A 19,894-nucleotide genomic window follows, 5' to 3' on the forward strand; every position below is an offset into this window, starting at 1 on the left:
CGCTCCGCGCTGGACGAGGAGCTACGGCCAGCTCAAAACTAATCCTGCAGAGAGAAATCAGCGGCGCTCAGATCAGAGCATGACATGACCATAACACCGACATCCCCAGAGACGGCACAGCCTGCCAAGAGCAATTACTATGAAACCCGTGCCCAGGTTATCTAGCGCTTTTACACGACGGCTCCCAGAACATGATGCAATGTGGGTCAAGGGATGAACGACTGGACAAAATATCCCTTCTGACAAATGAGATCACTGACTGTTTTCTATGGGTGCTTTTCGTGATCAGCAGAAACAGAAAAGGACGAGGCTTACTACTGTTTAGCGCTGGTTGACTTCTGGTGGACTCTCGACCTGAGATGTATCGAGTCAAGAGTCCTGCGCAAGTCAGATCTCCAAGTTTGGTCCAGCGGTAGCAGCTGCGAAGATTCGGAGGAATCTCAAGAATTCTCCGGTCATCAAACAGAGCCTCCTCTCCGTTGGAGTTAACAGGGAACACAGCCCAGACAGGCCTGCAAGCTGTCATCGGTGACACGGAGAGAGGGCGACAGCTTTTACAGCTCAGCACGTCAAGTAAACAGGGTTCCTGTACAGTCTGGAAAACACTGCAATAGGCCTGTAGATTGACCAAAGGGTTTTCCAGTTTTCAGTAAGTATGGACGGGTAGAATATTTGTCCATCTGTCCATCCACCCATGCCTTCATTCTTCTTCCATCCATCAATTAGTTTTTCTTCAGGTTACATATTTAAAGCCTGACCACCGTAGAAATAGCTGCCTTTAATTCATAGAGAATTAACTTTTTTTTAAAAGATAGCAAACTCTGGAAATTTGATTGTAAAAACAGTCCTTGAAATAGTTTGAAATTCTTTGCAAGTTTGGACTTAGTCCAATTACTCTGCAAAGTTGATATTTACTAAGTGAGGATTTATTATCAGCGACTCAAAAGGGTGCAAGTAGGGTCTTCCCAACAACTATTCAGGGCATTGAAAAGGTTCATGCTATTTATCTTAAGGATTTAGATAGTGAGTGTTGCTTATTTCATGATGGTCACGTGAAGAAGTGCACTGCGGTCCTGAACTCACCACCAGTGTAAGGCTTCCAGTTGTAATACTTCCCACGGAAAGGCATGTTATCAAAATCAGCACACTGCTTCTCTCTGAAATCCTGAGATCCAGCTGTGCACGCCTGGAAAAAAAGAAAACAGGGCCCTTTTTTTTATATTTTGTCTTTAACACCAGATGCTCAAACATTATTCAACTTTGTCTTCTTTCATGGGACTCAAATCCCCAAAATGTATCAAGCAAAAGCTGCACAAGCCAAAAAAAGCACAACTTTCAAGTGTTTTGGAGAACAAACAGTTGGACGATCTTCGAAACCCAAGTTTTCCTGTAGCTATCAAAAGGCTTGTCAGATTTACGGGACTAACTCTGTAAGGATATCTGAACAGAAATGAATAATGCTACTTCAGGTTGAATCACAGATGCACAAAGCTCCCCTGATGAAAACATACTATTTATAGATATTTGAATATGGAGTATACTGGAATCCTTTGTAAAGAATTAATGTTTCTCTTACACAGAAAACAAACATTAAGATCCGATGTTTGGGAACAGTCTCAATCCTGTTTAGGAGTGTTTAGAAGCCTTTTCACTCCTTGCAGACCCAATAACTAGGAATGTCCCATTTCAATCAAAGTATCAGATCGGGTCCAGATCAAAACTTTTTTTAATGATCGCGATGTGAGTCCTTGTCGATACTAAACTCTCAGTTCCTGTTGTTGGTCAACGGACTATGGTTTTGTTTGCCTCAGCCACACTGAGCTCTGAGGGCACATTTAGAAGGCCTGCATTCATGGACATGTCATGGACATATTCAACACTTGCTGTTTCATGGGGGAGGAGAGACTGCATTGGCTGCTGCAGATCCTGCGGTCTCATTTATAAAAGTTTGCGTAGAATCCATACTATAAGTTTTTAGCTGTACATGGCTTTCTTTTTGATAAAGTTTAAAGCTGGGCTATGGTATTGGCCTGTATTCAAATGACTGATTGCTGTTGGGTACAATATCTATGATCTGATCAGGACATCCTCTATAACTATCCAATAGGCTAAACAGTGGCAGCACGCAGTGTTTTGGGGGCATCCTGTAACTCTTACTGTTCAAACCAGGACATTGTCCATTCATTTTAACTGGGGTAAATACAAAATGCTAAGCTGACCTCAGATAATGACAGCATCCAACCATAGCAAGGGACCTGCAAGCCAAAGCGGGAAGGTTTCCCTGTGTCCTATTGCTTATGGAAAGAATAAATGCATTTTCAAAATACATTGTGTCACTGGATATACAGGACTGTCTCAGAAAATTAGAATATGGTGAAAAAGTATACTAGTAGGCTATTCAACTAATCACTTGAATAGTCTAATTAACTCGAAACACTGAGCCTTGAAAAACACTCAGTTTGGTTCAGTAAACTAAATCACAAGTATGGGGAAGACTGCTGATCTGACTGCTGTCCAGAAGACCATCATTGACACCCTCCATCAGGAGGGTAAGACACAAAAATAAATTTCTCAAAGAGCAGGCTGTTCACAGAGTGCTGTTTCAAAGCACATTCACAAAAAGTGTGTTGGAAGGGGGAAATGTGGCAGTAAACGCTGCACAACCAAGATCTGGCACCTGCCCACAGTGCCAAAACCACCAGTAACTGGTGTACTGACCATGGCATTACTGTCCTTGATTGGCCTGCCAATTCCCCTGACCTGAACCCCATAGAGAATTTGTGGGGTATTGTGAAGAAGAAGCTGAAAGACACCAGAGCCAACAATGCAAATGAGCTAAAGGCCGCTATTGAAGCATCCTGGGCATCCATAACACCTCAGCAATGCCACAGGCTGATTGCCTCCATGCCACGCCGCATTGATGCAGTAATCTGTGCAAAAGGATTCCCAACCAAGTACTGAGTGCATTAATGGACATTTTCAAATGTTTGATTTTGTTTTGCTGTTATCATTTTTTTTTTACTTGGTCTGAGGAAATATTCTAATATTTTGAGATAGGATTTTTGAGTTTTCTTCAGCTGTACGCCATAATCAGCGATATTAAAACAATAAAAGGCTTGCGATATTTCAGTTGACTTGTAATGAATCCAGAATGTATGACATTTCATGTTTTTTAATTGCATTACAGAAAATAAAGAACTTTATCACGATATTCTAATTTTCTGAGACAGTCCTGTAGTACACGTTTCAAAAAAAGCACAGCATGTAATGAAGTGGTCATCAGCAGACGAAGGACAGAACAGGGTGGTATTTCATTGCGTTGGTTTTAAAAGGAACCAGAACACTATCTGCTACAACTTTTTGCACACGAGGAACATTTCTGTCCATTCCTGTCAGTGACAAAAACCCTTTGCAGGAAATTTTCCAAGATATTCAAATGTTTGAATTTTTGTTGCTGTTTAACTCTTGAGAGACTGTGTGGTGATAAAGAAACAGGTCAAAGTGACGGCTTTCTTCGGCATGGATGAAAGCTATTTTCAGGTTTACTATGATGTTTAAATATGAAACTCTCCAGAGCGTAACCCCACTGGAACCGCAGGTCATTTCCCAACAAGCAGGTGAATAAACAGATTCCAAACAAACTGGGATAACCTCCCAGCATTAATAAGACACAAGGTACAAGATATTTCAGTTGTTATGACAATGAGACAATAAAACAATGTAAAAGTGTTTAATTAGGGCTGCACGGTGTCTCAGCTGGCAAAATCGGTTAATTGATTCTTAAATTGACTTGGACTGGCAACGTGTCCAGGTCCTGGAGATGGGCATCGGGAAACGCTTGCACAGAAGATGGTAAAGGGCTTTTTCTTCACAATTTAATGAATAATAATACATCTATCAATTTCTCAGTTACCAAAGAAAATAATCTTTACTGGCATTAAGGCCATCAAACACTCCTTAAAATCGCTGACCGTTTTTTTTGCTGAATGACCTCTTTGCCCTCGCCCTAATCTTTGGCTCCTTTCATAGATTCTCAGTCACGATTACGTCAAGACTCTTGGGTCAATCCTAACCATTATGAAACATTGGTAATTTAAAAGATCGCTTTAAACAAAATCTGTAAGTATAAATTATTTTGAACAAAACGTTGTAACCGCGAAAATATTTTTGTAACTAAGAAAGAAAGAAATGATACGTGGCTGTATTCCACCCTAAGGCAGGTGTACTTTGCAACCTGATGATGCACAAAATGCGTGAAAATACCCCCCCCCCCTCCCTTTCTGCAGCCATAGGTTATATAAACACCTTTAAATCGTGTGTAAATTTACAGTCATAGATGCCAATCATTATAAGTCTCTCTCCCAAACCTAAGTTTGGGAACAAAATGCCAAATAAAACATCGCAGATCTACCACAGACAGCAACAAAGGGGGGAAAAAACTTAAAATACCAACCGAGCATCTTACACTGTTACAATGTTGACTCAAAAGGATTTGTGGATCTCCTCCACATGTACATTTCTCGCCGGTTACTTTTCATCGGGAATTGGTTCAATGGTAATTAATTGATTTGATTTAGAAACAGTAACAGCACAAACCACAGTCTATGCGGGTAGGCGTTCGTATTTTTACATTGAACATCATCTCACACACACGCTGAACAACTGGCCAGTGGTACGAAATAGTGGTTAGGCCTCGTGTTTGTTTTCCAAGGAAAGCACTCGCTGCTCGCTCGCTCGCTCGCTGCTGTTATTTATAAAAACCTGTGGTTAAACGTCTAGTAGAGCTTAAACTATTTCAATTTTCACCAAGAGAAAGGGAGAAAAAAAACTTTGAAATAGTTGAACAGAGATCTCAACTTGGAGCCATGTTAAATATTTGTATAAAACAAAGCTCCAAAGCTTGGAGAAAACCCTTGTAAATTCATTTTTATGAAATCCACTCTGTGACTGCTACCACTGGCTGACCAAAGAAGTGTCACTATTGATACATAACTTATAAAGTGGTAAAAAAAAGGAGAATAAACACAGACATACCAGAGGGAACACTCAATCATAGCATTTACTTTTCTTTCCAGATATGTTTTAGAAATGAGGTTTGATGACAAAGCTCGTATGAAGATTACAGTATAGATAAAGCTATACAAACCAGCCTTGTAAGATAACATAATAATCACTGCAATTAGCTACATTTTCTTGGTTTAGTTTTACTAGGCACAGATTACTACCACACCTGTAGAACCAAGAAATCACTTAAAGAGAAGCTGTCTGACAGCATGAAGTAGGCTAAAATGTCTCATAAAAAACATTGTGCCCTGAGCTACAGAAATTCATGAACAAATGAGTAAAAAAGTCCTTGACATCTACCAGTCAGGAAAGGGTTATAAGCAGGAGTGGAAAACCGGGCAGCCGCCCGGGATGGCACTTTTTTCAATAACACATAAGGGAGCAGTTAAAAAAAGAAGGAAATTTAAAATAATCTGGGCCCCAAAAGCGTTTTCTCATCATCTATCATATCTCTGTGTGAAGAATTGGCCCCTTGCAGCTGGAGGCGCTCTGCCAGCTGTGAGAAGATGCAGCAGACATGCACGCTGCACAGAGGGTGACAGGCCGTGGGTTAAAAGAGACGAGGAAAGGCCATGTGGAGGAGCAGATCACCTCTGGCTCTCTCAAACGGACCAGGCAACGAGGCTGCAGGGGACCCGCTCTACAGCGCAGTAGTGTAACGGCATTGGTGGCTGAAGTCAGTCACACCAAGGGGCGGGTGGATTCCCACCTGGCCGGTCTGTTTCAGGCCGAACCGCTCGGTGGTCAGACAGGTTTGTTCCTTTTCACCCAATAGCAAAACGCAGCTGTGATGCGCAGGCGTAGGTGGCACGGTGCGACAGGCTGAGTCAGTCTGGTATTTTGCAAGACTCAATTTTTAAATAAAATTTAAAAAATATATGAAAAAACAAGAAAGAAACTGGAGCGAATTAAAGTAGCAAAGAAGCTGGAAAGAAAGGAAATAAAGTAGAGAAAATGTCTGCAGGATGCAGCCTGTGTGCAAAATGAACCACTTAAGTTTTTTTTACTGCAGTTTTTTAACTGTGGGACCGCAGCCCTTTTCTGGAGGGGCCGCGGTCAGCGTGACTCCAGTCAGCCATGAGCCGAGCAGCATGACTACAGGTTAGCAAACGCTCCCTACATGGTACCGTCCCAGGCTTGGCAGACATCGTGAGGGTTTGGGATGTGTTCAGGGCACGCAGAACATTGAAGGTTGCATCATATGTGTATAAATAATTACTCTGCTGTATCAATTAAAATGAATGTCAATCCATACTGACTGACCAGGAAAAGAAAGACATTACTGCATATTACCACTCACTGTGAAACATGGTAGTAGGCGCATTATGCACCCTTCTCCGGATGGAATTGATGTTTTTGTCAGGGTGGATGAAGTCGCAAAAGTTTTTTTATTTTTACTATTTTTGTTTGTTTTCCAGCTGAATTGTATAGGATAAATGTCATATTGTATGTGGAAAATGTTCAGAACAATAGAGCAGCATTGCGGGATATGTAGTTTTCTAGGAGTGAGCGATATGTAACCTACTGGCAGGCCACCAATAACGGAGAAATGAAATGATCTATCCAATTGCACTGTAGGCTGGACGCGGTCAGCTTTGCATGTTGCATTACAGAGTTTGAAAAGGTTAACTATTTTACGTCTTATGATCTTTTGACAAGCTCGCGGGTGCTGGAAATGTTCCTGTTAGTGAGGAAAGGGTGTTGCTGTCACATAACCATAATTTGTGTCTTGTGGTCATTTGTTTGGTATACTTTCCCATTGCCTTAAAGAAATTCTGGACCTTATTCACTGCGATCATTGTCCATCTGAGCAAGAACCTTTGGCTCCACTATCTCAGTTTGGAAGCCAGTTCTTTTATGCCTGTTTGTTTTCCCCACTTTTGTCTATTTTGGTGTGATGGCTTTTTTAAAATGGTGTTACTTGTCCTTCCAAGACCAGGGCTACTGTTAAATGTCACCATCTTACAGAACTATGATATAAACCATCAACTCTCAGAGCTCATTATATACTGTAGCTCCCTCAGATGAAAAGTGGGAATTACCTGCCCTCTTCCTTTTAAAGAGTTTAATTTGATGAATAAGGATGAAAAATATACTCTGTAGTTCTATAGCTCAACTCTCCAGTCATCTGCATCTAAAATGCTATTTTATTTAGTTGCTCTTCCTTTTTCATCATACTTGTATTTACATAGATATAAAATGATAAATGCATTAAAAACGTGTTTATATTACATAACGTTAAGGTGAGGTCTGACTTTTCTAGTTCAAAGGTCTGTACAGGTAGCCCTTTGTATGACACCAGTAAAGTAGCTCTCAACTTGTCAAAGGTTGGTCACCCCTGCTGTAGTTGATATAAATGTAAGTAAGATTAAAAAAAATAAAAATGGACTCACATCAGTGTTACAGGATCTGTATCGTTTTCTCTCTCCAAGACAGTACTTGCCTCCTCCAGATGGGCTGAAAGAAACAAGATATTTTAATGAATGGGGAACTGGAGAGGGGGAAAAAAAAATGTTAATTTAATATCTCGAATTACAACCACTTACAGTGAATTACAATGATAATTTATTTTTAGGATGTAACGTAAGAGCAAAGTTGGACGGCGCAAAAGGACAAGTTTGGTGACAGAGTCTGTGCCAGGAGACAAAAGTATGTTTGTGTGTGAATTTGCCGCTTTGCTGCGTCTGTGTGCCAGTGATTCATTCATGAAACCCAAGCTGCCGCTAAGACCTCTTAAGTGTGACATGACATTTAGATTTGGACGAGAGGCGCAGTCTGTAACTTCAGAACAATTCTCTTCTCAGGTTCTCCCCCCCCTCATCGGGACTACGTCCTCTCCGTCTTTGAGGGATCTATTTTCCTCCTTTTATTCTTCCTTTCCCCTTCATTAGCCTCTCTTTTCCTCCATGATTATTTCCACTTCATTGCAAAGAGGCTCCTGTAACGAATGTGTCAGAGGCTCTCCTGGCTGTGTTTATTCGCACTCGCTTCGACTGTGCCGCGCCGCCTGAGCCGCACTGATTACCTCACGCAGGTGGTCCACATTACGCCAGTGCCCTCCTTTTTCCACCCCTCTCCCATCTGATTCATCATCTATTTCGCTTGTTTTCTCGTGGCATGCCTGACGTAATAACTTGCTTCCAAAAGAAAGGAAGACGACAAAGGAAAAAAGTAGAAAGGCCGTCCGCCTGCAGGCCAGGGATGCCCCGCTTAGGGATTTGTGTAGGCTTTAAAATGAAGCAACCTTATCACCATTTGATCAAAGATGATCAAATGTAGTCATATAGGCTTAACTGGGCACCGACAGAAAGCTCAGAAGCATCATTAGCAGCTAATAATTAGCTAGTTGAGGTATTCTCAAATGCAGATTACATCTTATCTGTCTAATGATAATGTTTTTTTTTTCCTTTATGATGCACTTTCGGTGGTACCATTGTCATCCAAGCCCATGAGATGTTGACGCTGGGACTGCATAATATTGGGGTGGGGGGGGGGGGGATGATTTGGATTTAAATAAACCCAGAATCTCCTCTCTCTTGTCATCATCTTCCCCAAAACTCTCTGTGAGTTTGAGCATCCGGGTCCCTGAAATCAGTATCATGTATGCATCAAGGGCAGTGGGAGTTCACCCAAATGGTCAAACAGTGGGAGGTGAAAATGTTTTTCATTCTGCTTGAAACTAACTGTGATTGCCCACATTTCTTCAGTTCAATTTCACCAGACACATCCAGGCCTGATTCCTGCCTGAGCTGAATTAATAAATACCTACATGTTGTTGTTGTTGTTGGGTTTTTTTGTCCTGGAGTGTTTGTATCAGTTTTTAAATTAAAGGGTGTATTTTTTGTCAGGTAAGGTAAGTTTTTTTTTTTTTTTTTTTGGCACTTTTCAGTAACGAGACGATTCAAAGTGCTGTACATGAACAAAAAAAAAATTACATTGTGTCTCGCTAACTGTGAACACTTGAAGTCTTGTATCAACAGAGGGAGATCAGTGCGTGATTATTGTCAATAAGATGGTTAATTTATGCCTTTCTTCTTTTAACCACTGAGGTCAATTAGGAATAGGTTAATGTGGTTTTCAGTAGGAAACTAATCAGGTTTAGGTAATTTTCAAATTCATCATGAATATAATAATAATTCATTTTTACTATCAAGACTATATGGATCATATTCCTCAATCCACTGTCACTACTTTATAAAAGCAAATATTGATGGATCATTCATTAAGCTCAATGCTTCTCTGCATCATGCAAAAGTTAAGTGCAGAAAATGAAAACGCTCAGCAGCTCTTCTGCTTTAAGAAGTCCTCATACACAGCAGAGCTTTCAGAGGGTTTTCTCCTCTGTGAATAAGGCATTTATCCTCCAGAATATTTTACAGCTAATTTACCATTTAACGCCTTAATTGCTGTCACTCTGCTCCCACATGGATGTAGCACACGTGCATAGACAGAATACACACAAACACACACTTGTAGGCAGGACCTGGATGTGTGTGTTCGGCTTGTTGTGGCTTACTTTTGCCTACTTACGCTGGGCTGTCACAGTGCCTCATGGAGGAGGAAACGCCGCCTCCACAGGTCCTGCTGCACTCTCCCCATAAGGACCATGGCCCCCAGCCTCCGTCTGTGCTCTGAGGCCAAGTGCCGAACGCAACGCATTCTCCTTGGTAACACCACTGGTCATGGATCGCCAAAAACATACAGAGAAAAATAAATGAAGCTTTGGTTATTATACAGTTGAATCTATAATTTAGTTGGATAAGATGTATCAAGACACATTATCGACATGGTCAAGGGGCCAGCTTTATAAATGTTTGAAGCTAGTAATCACATGATAAATCTGATAACCACTTCAATACCCACTACATCCAGAGCCAGTGTCACCATGGTAACACATGTTGACAATTAAGATTCTTGATCAACAATTTTTTGTTTTCTAAAATTCTAAAGATGGAAAAAAAAATCAGTTGTGGGATTTCTAAAGGCTTCATAGTCAGACCACTGTTATTCAACATGGAGGAGGACATATTATAAAGGATGACAACATATATATGACACACATCTTTAATATTTCTGAGTCACTACGTGACTAATGTCAATTACAGTCAGTAAGATGAGATAAGAAACTCCTTTTTTTCCCACAATGGGGAGTTTTGGGCGTAACAGTGGCGAAAAAACAGAAAGGCTAAAATAAAAGTAAAAAAAAACAACTAGACTAAGAATTGCAGTTATTGACAATATAATAATATGGCATAATTAGGTAAAAAAAAAAGAAAGATTCAAGTTAAGCAGAGGTAAATATAGCAACCGATCTGCACAATGAAATGAGAGAAACATGCAATGTGCATGATTGTACAAGCAACACCCACAGTAGCAAAAAAATTAAACTTAAAAAAACATGTGGAGATGGAAATCAGCATCTGAGAGACAGTGTTGATCAGGCCAGAACAAGCGGAAGCGTTAGCATGTTGTAAACGCTCATTGAGTTTGTTGTGAGCAGCAGAGATTATAAAGTCTAACTGCAGATGGGAGAAACAACCTACAGATTCACTCCTTTGAGCATCTGGGGTGCAGCAATGTGTGACTGAAAGAGCTCTCCAGCTCTGGAACAGCTCCAAGCATGGAGTGAGAGACACTGACCAACAGTGATGTTGTTTTTCTTGCAGCCCTTGCCACCAGGAGAACCCCGTGAAGACCTCAGCTTCCTCAGCAGATAGAGTCTGCTCTGAACCTTCTTGTAAAGAGCATCAGTGTTTTGATCCAAGTCCGTTTTATTGTGAGGATGAACACCCGGGTACTTATAAGAGTCCACTATATCAACATCAGTTCCCTAGATGTTCACATGTGTCAGTGTGGTGAGTCTGCACCTGTGAAAATCCACCAGTTCCTTTGTTTTCCCTGCATTTAACATGAGGTGGTCTGGTTAGCAGCACCAGTCTACAAAGCTTTGTATCCACTGTACTCTGATTCCTCCTCTGTGATGATATCAACTATGGCTGAGTCACCAGAGAACTTCTGCAGGTGGCAGGCTGGTGATCTGAAGAAGTCTGAAATAACACCAGCACAGTTCCCTGCGGTGCTCTTGCACTGCACCAGCCTGTAAGAAACACGGCCTTGTGTCCTCACATACTGCGGCCAATCAGTGAGGTAATCCAGTATCCACTCCTGACTGCTCCACTTTGTCCTTCAGGAGTCTTGGATGGATGGTGTTGGAAGTGCTGGAGAAAGCAAACAACATGATCCTTACAATGCTCCCAGGATTGTCCTGGTGGGCCAGAACTCAGAGTAGCAGGTACATCCTACACCTCAATCCCAGGCTGGTAGGCAAACTGCAGTCAATCCAATGAAGACATAACCATGGGGCAAAGATGGTTGAGGATCAGCCTCTCCAGGGTCTTCATTAGGTGTGATGTTAGGGTTACAGGCCTGTAGCTGTTGGGCTCTTCGAGGCATGCTGTCTTAGGCACCAGTACCATACAGTAGATCTTCCACAGCTGTGGTACTCTGTCCAGTTTCAGACTGATATTGAAGATGTGTCCCATAATGCCACATTGCTTATCTTCAGGAGCCTGGAGCTGATGACACCCAGAGCTGCGCCCTTCTTCACTCTGGTCTTTTGCAGGATGTTCCTCACCTAAAGTGTTTAGAAAAACTGGCTGGTGGAGGTGGGCTAATTCATACATCATCCAAAGCAGAGGGGTTGGACAACTGCTGAAAGCCGAGAGATGCGCAGTTTTGGGCAGAAGAACAGTTTGTGACGGATCTCACATTTCCAATGATAATGGACGGAAACGTGGGTCTATATCTTTTCCTCCAGTTGCGTTGGCTTCTCCCACGACTCCTACTCCTTTTCTCCTGGGGTATTCCTGGCCAAGCCACTGCAGGTGTGGCTTGATTCTTAGTGAGAGCTATCAGCTGATCCCTGGTATACACAATAGCAGCCTTCTTCCCTCCACTGCAAAAACCAAACTAAAAATAAGTAACATTTTCTGAAAATGAGTGTATATGTCCTTGATTTGAGCAGGTAAATAAGATGATCTGCCAATAGAATAAGATCTTGGCACTTAAAATAGGAACAATTCATCTCCATCATCTTATTCCAAGTGCAGGATGTCTAATTATCTTATTTTAGGGGTCAAAATACTCATTCCATTGGCAGATGATCTTATTTACCTGCTCAAATCAAGGACAAAAACACTATGTTTAAGGACATTTTGCTTATTTTTAGATCCGTTTTTGCAGTGTCCATTGTCTCCGAAAACAAGTTTCGTATAGAATAGGGTGAGCAGCAGAATTGACCACAAAATATTTAGTTTCATCTTTTGACTCAAAAAGGCAAAAGGACAGGGACATACACACTCTACAAGAAGTAAATAAAAAGTATAGAAATACAGAGCAACTGACAAGAGCTGCCTGCTGTTGCAGAGCTCCTACTCCATAGAGGTATGTCTATGATGTCTGGATGGGTCAGAATTTCCTTCAGCTCAATCCAGAAAAAGTTAACCTGTCGGGCCTGAATGCAAAATAGTCTGTGGTGGAAAACTAAGATTTCACATTGCCCTGAACACACCATCCCGATGGCTAAACAAGGCTGCGGCAGCATCATGCTAAGGGCTCGCATTTCTTTAAGAGTGACAGGAAAGCTTGTCAGGGTTCATGGAAAAAGAAAAAAAGTTCAAGATTTATGAAACCTTTAAAGGAATCGTGTGGTGTAACATACAGTCTGGTGAAAATAAGATCAGTGAACAACTTGGCATTACAGACCCTGTAGTTCCATAACTTAAAAAAAAATTAAATGGGCATGTACAACGAAAGTATGAAAAATACTTGAAACTGTTTTGTTCGTGGTTTAAAAATGTCTTTGGACGTGTGGGAGAGTTTTCAAGACGGGAGAAATAAAAAGAGTGCAGAGTTATGTTTCAGGAGCGGTCGAAACCTTGAGCTAGGGCGGACAGCGTTAGTGATGCAGGGGGGGGGATCTGCCCTTTGTCTCACTAACTGTGTCAGTGGGTTATTGTCCCAGTGAAACTGAAACGGTCAAGCCGAGGGCTTCGCTAGACCACTGTCCTATTTGTCTGACTCACTGGTGGGCTAAGGCCCTGTCTAAACAGGATTAGCAGAGGAAGAGTGAGAGGAGAGAGGGCAGAGAGGCTGAGAAAAGGACGGAGAGATCAGTCCGGAAAATTTGAGAGTAAACTTTATATCTGTGGGTCCATTTAAATTACGTAAAAACACAAAAGCTTCTAGTACTTGTTGACTCCCTCTTATGCCCCCCCCCCCCCACACACACACACACCCTTTCACCCTCTCACCATCTCTGCGTCTATCTCTTTCCATCGGTTGGAAGGGCCTCTCCATTCATCATGCGCTGGATGAGAAATGGCTGACAATCATATTCCTATGGCAGGGGCAGACGGGGTGAGCTACCAGCTTTCCTAAAGCTGCTCCAAAAGCTGTTCTAAAGTCCCCATGGTTCAACCTGGGGCCCCCTGTGTTGTCCAAGACCCTGTACGTGGGCTAGGGTACTCAAAGGGTCCAATGAGCTAATGGTAATCATAGGCGACAGCTCGTGACACTCTCCTATTCTTTCCTTTTAGAACTCTGACCATCCGGCGACAATGGCTGCCATAATCCGGGTTAAAACTGTCTCCCCCCAACCTGGTTGGTATAATCAGAGACCTGATGACCTAGAAGCTCATCAGGCTTGTTTGAGTGTGCGTGTGAACGGCAGCAGCAGCAGCTGGAGGAGTGCATATAAAGAACTCTTACGGAAGTTGTGTTTGACTGTGTACTTTGCTCACCGTGCCCTACACAAAATTATCACCAAAATGGTTAAAAGAACAAGAAATAAGACAGTACATGCATTTCTATGGTGCCTTGAAAATGTGTTTATTTCCCATTTTGTCATATTACTACCAACACAATACATTTTATGTGGTAGACCAACACAAATAAGTGTGTAATGATGTACCCCTTTGTGCAAAAAAAAAAAAAAATGTGATGGTTTTAAAAATTATCCTATAGGGAAAAACCTGAAAAGTGACATGCATTTGAACTTAACCCTATACACCGATACCACTAAATAAAGTCAAATGTCACAATAGGCTGGCTGTGTTCCTTCCCCTACTCTGCTCCACTTTGCTAATTTGTGGAGTAGCTTCACCTGCGCTGAGCTAATTATCTCTGCATGAGTTTCACCTGCTACTCTGCCTATTTAAGCCTGCTTCTCACAGCCAGTCAGCTTTCTAGATGTGAGTTGCTATCCAGTGGCCATGTCTTCATCGCCTGTTCTTACCAGTGTTCTCATTTGGATTCCCTGTTTGCCTTGTTCTCACTGGATACCTCATTGGCCTTCTGACGTTTGGACACGACCTTAGACTGTTTTTGTTAATTTGTTTTTTCCTGCCTCGCCCGTTGGTCTGCTCTGCCTGTTCAGCCCGTCCCCTGTCTGATCAGGCCGTCATCCCTGCTGTGAGCAGCCTGCTGTCTGCTCAGTCTGTTTTCCTGCTCACCTCGAACTCCTGCCAGATCCACCCATTTTGTTTATTTGTTTCATTTTTTAATAAACCCCTTAAACGCAACACCGTGTCTGGCTGAATTATTGGGTTCTCTGTCTGGTGCATAACATTCACATTTTATATTATTCTGCAAGCAAAGATCCAGGTCCAAAGACATAAAATATGTAGTTTAACTTAGGTTTTTTTTTTTTTTTTTTTACATATGATTTTAGTTTTCTTTGAAAACTGGTTTTAAGTTTGCTAAAATCTCACTTTGTTTCATTCTGGTTAAGCTAGTGCCAGAGGTAATTCCATCTCGTTGGGTGCATGTCTTGTTACACCCCCTAAAATGATGTAAATCTGAATTCTTAAAAACAATCTCATATGCATGTCTCTGAAACCAAGTTTCCTGAGTTTTGCTGAGTATATATCTGTAAATAAACAAGCCATAAAAATATTTTTAACATTATACACATTGAGGTGAAAAGTCCATCTGTTACAGAGTTTGGGTCTTTGTTTTTTTTTGTTTTTTTTTTTTGTAATAACATTTAAATCCATAGTAAACATTTGTTGACTTACCCCTTTCTCAATGCTGCCAGTCTGGCACAGAGTCCCCTCTGCAGCCGGGATACTGTTAGTTACACAGCGGTTGCTTTTGCTAAGGCACCAGAGCTCTCTACACACTTCCTAGGAAAGAAGGCAAAAAGCAAGTTGGTCAGAATAAATCAAATTGGCTGACTGGGGGGTGGACGGCTGGAAAAAGAGCGACTATAATTTATCATTGGATTTTTTTGGTTTTCCTCTTAGTGTTTTTCCCCTGCTGTCTGACAGTTTTGAGATGAGAGTAAAAAAAAAAAAAGAAGACAAATTAAATTCATCAATAAATTGTCATGATTTGAGATGAAATTAGAAAAGGAGAGAAGTTGATGAGACCACATCTTGAGTGCTGAAAGGTTTCTGACAAGAGCCCATATGCTTTGGATCATAGTGGATCTTAAGCAATAAGCCAAGGGTCATCTGGTGCTCTTAATGTGCTTTTATGAGAAATGAAGACTCAGCTGGATCAACAGCATGACTAACGTTTTTTTTCACATTCTCCTCAGAACCACACGGGACCGTGACATCAGTTCAAGAAATCCCATTTTGGCCGTCTGGGAAACCACCAGTGAGTAACAGGCCTCCCAGGTTACTGGCTTGAAAACTATTTGCCGTATTATTGAGAAGTCTGAATGAGCATCACTCCTCTATCTAGAAGTTGAGGAGAATCCACTTAGATCGCAGGAGAAACAGAACGCAGCACGGAGTTGTCCCCAAATAAATGGATCATCCATGCTACGAGGACAGTCCTGTACAACCTAGCATTTCATTTCCCATTAAACCAAACTGAATTGCCCCAACGCTCAACTTCAAAGGCTTTTTACAGGACAGTTGTCAGTGGCACAAGAGTAGGCTCATGAAAGAGAGTTACGATTCCACGCAGAGATCCTGAACCCCGGGGTCAGTAAATATGCCACAGGCCTGCAGCTCCCTGAGCCTGTCCAGATTAAATAAAGCAGCAAACTGCCACTCTCAGGTTGCGAGGGCTCCCCTCTGCCAGCTGCTTTCCATAAGCCACCACGCCGCTCCATTCACTGTCGTCAGCCATGCTCGAAAGGCAGTGGTCCGGATCTTAAAGAACAGGGATGAGATGCCTGATGGATTTATGTTCACAGAGGACGAGCTGATAATAAAAAGAGACGGAGGACTAAGGAAGGACTTTGCTAATAGAGCCATCAAACGGCGTTCGTTTTTACAGGTTACAGCTTCCACTGCTGGCCGGGCTTTGGGAAGCTCTTCCACGTAGGCTCTGTGTTGGTAGCCTGCGGTGCAACTGAATAAAGGGTCGGTGTCACAAAAGCAGTGAAGTAAAAAAGACCCAAACAACTTCTTTTGATGTCTGTAATACTTGTCCCACCTCTGACGTAGTCCCGCGCTGAAATTTAAAGTCCATGACGACCCCCCAGGGCCAAATTTAGTTATGTCTTCTGAAGGCAATAGTCAGTGAAATATTACTGCTGTGTTGCTCTGCACCAGTGTTTCCAAATTCTGTTCGGCAACTCTCCCAAAATACCAGAACACAAAGAAAAATATAGCCTGTGAGTTATTCAGCTCAAGAGCAATTTTTGTTTCTTCCTTTTTCTGGTTGATTTTCTTCAATTTTAACAAGTCTAGATGTGACTGATTTCCTTTCATTATTTACCTGCTGTGCATGCCAATCAACAAAAAATATATTTAACACAAGGTAAAGTAAGCTTAAAGATGTACTGTTTAATTACCCCAAAAGAAATGATCCAGCCGACCACAACATTTTTCTATTTAACCGGTTTCAGCTAACTTTTAAGAATCTAATATTTCATATGATCTTTGAATTTCAATCAATCTAAACATATATATATGAGTCCTAAGAAGGAAGCTTAAGTGAAAGGGGGTATTAACTGATAGCACAAAGTGTATCCCTGAACATAAGAATTAGAACAACTTTCTCAAAAATGGACAAAAGTGTCCCCTTGGCAACCATCTTAAATGTTTTGCTGCTAATTAAAAAAAGTATCCTACTGAAGCAAGGATGCAAGAATACTGCAGTTCCTTTCCACAAGTCGATTATCTCTTTGTTAAAAAGCCTAGGCCATACAGGTGTGAATCTGTTTGTCCTCTACATTGATTCAGAACTACATAACAGGCCTGTTATCATTTATAAAACATGGATTAAATGAACTTAGTTTAATTTGACCATGGTAAAGGCTTTTTTGATATTCTGTAGTCTCTTGCCATATATGATAAAGTCAGCTATTGTTACAAGGGTTGGGACAGCATGGACTCACAAAATAGCAAAGCAACAAAACAGTGTAACATGCCAAGGTAACTGGTGCCTAATTGAAACAGAAGAAAAAAATGAAGTGAAAATGTTGAAATTGTGGTAAAATGATACAGAGCAGATGTCAGGCGGCTCCATTTTATCACACAGTGTCATGAGATCATGTTTGTATGAAACGCAAACAAAATGCAGACGTTAGTCTAGTGGGTTTTTATGCTGGTAAATCATTCATATCTGAGTAATATCTGAGTAATGTGTGACAATACACCAACAATTCATTCCCACACCTCTGTAATTTCTAGCCAAAAAAACAAAAAAACACAAAGTTTGTAGAAGCCAGTGCTCAACACTGTAAAAGAAAGTTTTCTTTGCTTATTTGAAGGCAAAATTAGCTTTTTATTCTTTCTTTTCTAATAAAATATGAGATCATCACTGATCTCAGTCTAGGGATCCACTTTATCACTCTTCATTGAAGCAACTCTGTTTTGCACTGGGACGTGCTCAGCAGTAAATTTTTATGCAGCAGATGAATTAATATAGTCCAGATTTGTGGATATAATTTAGAGTTTTCTCTAGCTTTAACCTCACAAATCATGTTTGTGTTATTTCACAGAGTTAGCCAGAGGGGTGTTAGGCAACATCTTTTATCAGTGTATGCTGCAAATATAAAATGACCCAGCAAATATATTTATAGATATGTGTGCGAGATGTAAACTGTCATATTTAGGTAGTGCTATTGAATGAGAACATTTTCTAACTAGGACTGCAAGTAGTTATCAATGGTTCCTAAACCAAACCTTGGAAGTTTGCCCCATGGCCCCACCATCAAAAGAGTTGATATTTTGCAGGACAGTGCTAACTCCTGAAATGTTATGATGCCTTATGATGCTTTTCCCCTATGGCTGGTATTGTGACCCACCTCATAAAATCCTTAAAAATACATTCTTCATCACAGAATTCCCAAAATATTGTCAGATGAGCATATCTACAGATGGAACAACATGAATTTGTATTGATTTCACCAGATTAAATAACCACAAATTGTAAATTGACATTTTTGCGGTAGCTACTTATGAACCGAATTCCAAAATTCATAAGAAATTACATGGTTTATCATAAAATTATCAAAATATTCTCAAATGCCAATGTCTACAAAAGGAAAAGTACAAGCTTTTATCATGTCCCTGGATAGAACACAAAAAATGTGACCTATCATTTAGCCAGGATCCAAAATGTATTAAAAATTCATAGTTCATAAAAAATTACCCAGCTATTTTCCAGTAACAATGTCATTTCACTACATGTAATATTGTCAGGAAAAAAACAACTGTCATGTCATTACTATGTTATGACAGTGGAGAGAGGGGAGACCAGAAGTGGGGAGGGAAGACACTGTCTGATCTGCTCCAAGGTTTCCAAACCCTGTTTAGAGACCAAACTCAACAGCTTTCAGTGTGTGTAAAACGAGAGAATGCCACGCTAAACCCACGGATCTGTTTTCGTCATTAAATGCCTGTCTGCATCTAGAGAGCTGAAGTGTCCTTTTTAAATGCAGAAGTGAATTTCTCCATTGTGAGATGAATAAAGTATCAATTATTATTATTATTATTTTCTTTTCATTTGTTTTCTTCAGGCGTGGTCCACGGTTTGTAAAAAGGAAAATTATATTTCCGTTTGACTCACTTCAATCTTATGGTCCTAATATTAATGTCGTCATGCTTCAGTTTTTGCTGGACTTCCTCCGAGAAAAAAATTTCTTGTTTTTTCTTTTCTTCCTTTGGCCAATCACTGAAAAGCAGTGTGTTCACGTCAAAACCCCGCTCACGTCAGCTCGGTTTATCCCTGCTCTTGAGCAGGGCTGGAGAAACCTGTATGAGCTACGTCTTACTACCATTAACTCTTTGTTTTCCTTTCCAATGAATATTAAACCATCGGCCCTGATTAAAACTGTTGCTGTAACACTCACAAGCGGGCGGAGCCGAGTAGAGCCCTGAAAAACCCAGTAAAAGGGACTATTGGCTCAGGGTGGTCTCCTGAAGGTGTCTGCCAAGTTTTACTATCATCCGTTCAGCCATTTTGGCTATATCCATTTAACTTATTTATAGCACCCCATAATTTGAATCTCACAGAAAATGAGCACATCTACTCAAGTGTACCTTTTGCATTGTTGATAATAAAATTATTAATTGATCTTAAACTGCTTTAGAGTTAAGCTAAGTAAACTTCTTCTTTTTTTTTTTGTTCAAAAATGTTTGTTCGCATATGACATCAGTTGATGTGGACAGGTGCTGTTATTGTCCGCAGGCACAACTTCAGTTTGATTGGCCTTGAGCCGTTTGAGTAGTTAACAAAAATAGCTCTAGTAAATAACACGACAGATGTACTAACTAGCATTCCTCTAAGATGTTTTAAAGCCCATATTAAGAATCACTCCAAGAACACACAGGAACAGAGATTTTGTTTCTGCAACTAGCACTTG

The 19,894-nt window shown here is 40.9% G+C and overlaps 1 protein-coding gene across 1 annotated transcript in view; it reads right to left on the reverse strand.

Moving 5' to 3' along the window:
* adamts6 (ADAM metallopeptidase with thrombospondin type 1 motif, 6) overlaps positions 1-19,894 on the reverse strand; it is a 91,662-nt gene that overhangs the window by 33,272 nt on the left and 38,496 nt on the right. Inside the window, exons 12-15 of the mRNA XM_012869588.3 lie at positions 15,141-15,248; positions 9,595-9,740; positions 7,458-7,521; positions 1,084-1,186 (exon numbers count right to left, since the gene is read on the reverse strand). Coding sequence (XP_012725042.2) covers positions 1,084-1,186; positions 7,458-7,521; positions 9,595-9,740; positions 15,141-15,248 — 421 coding nt within the window. The remainder of the gene's footprint in view (positions 1-1,083; positions 1,187-7,457; positions 7,522-9,594; positions 9,741-15,140; positions 15,249-19,894) is intronic.

The sequence above is a fragment of the Fundulus heteroclitus genome, chromosome 8 (genome assembly GCF_011125445.2).
Source record: "Fundulus heteroclitus isolate FHET01 chromosome 8, MU-UCD_Fhet_4.1, whole genome shotgun sequence".
Taxonomy (NCBI): Eukaryota; Metazoa; Chordata; class Actinopteri; order Cyprinodontiformes; family Fundulidae; genus Fundulus; species Fundulus heteroclitus.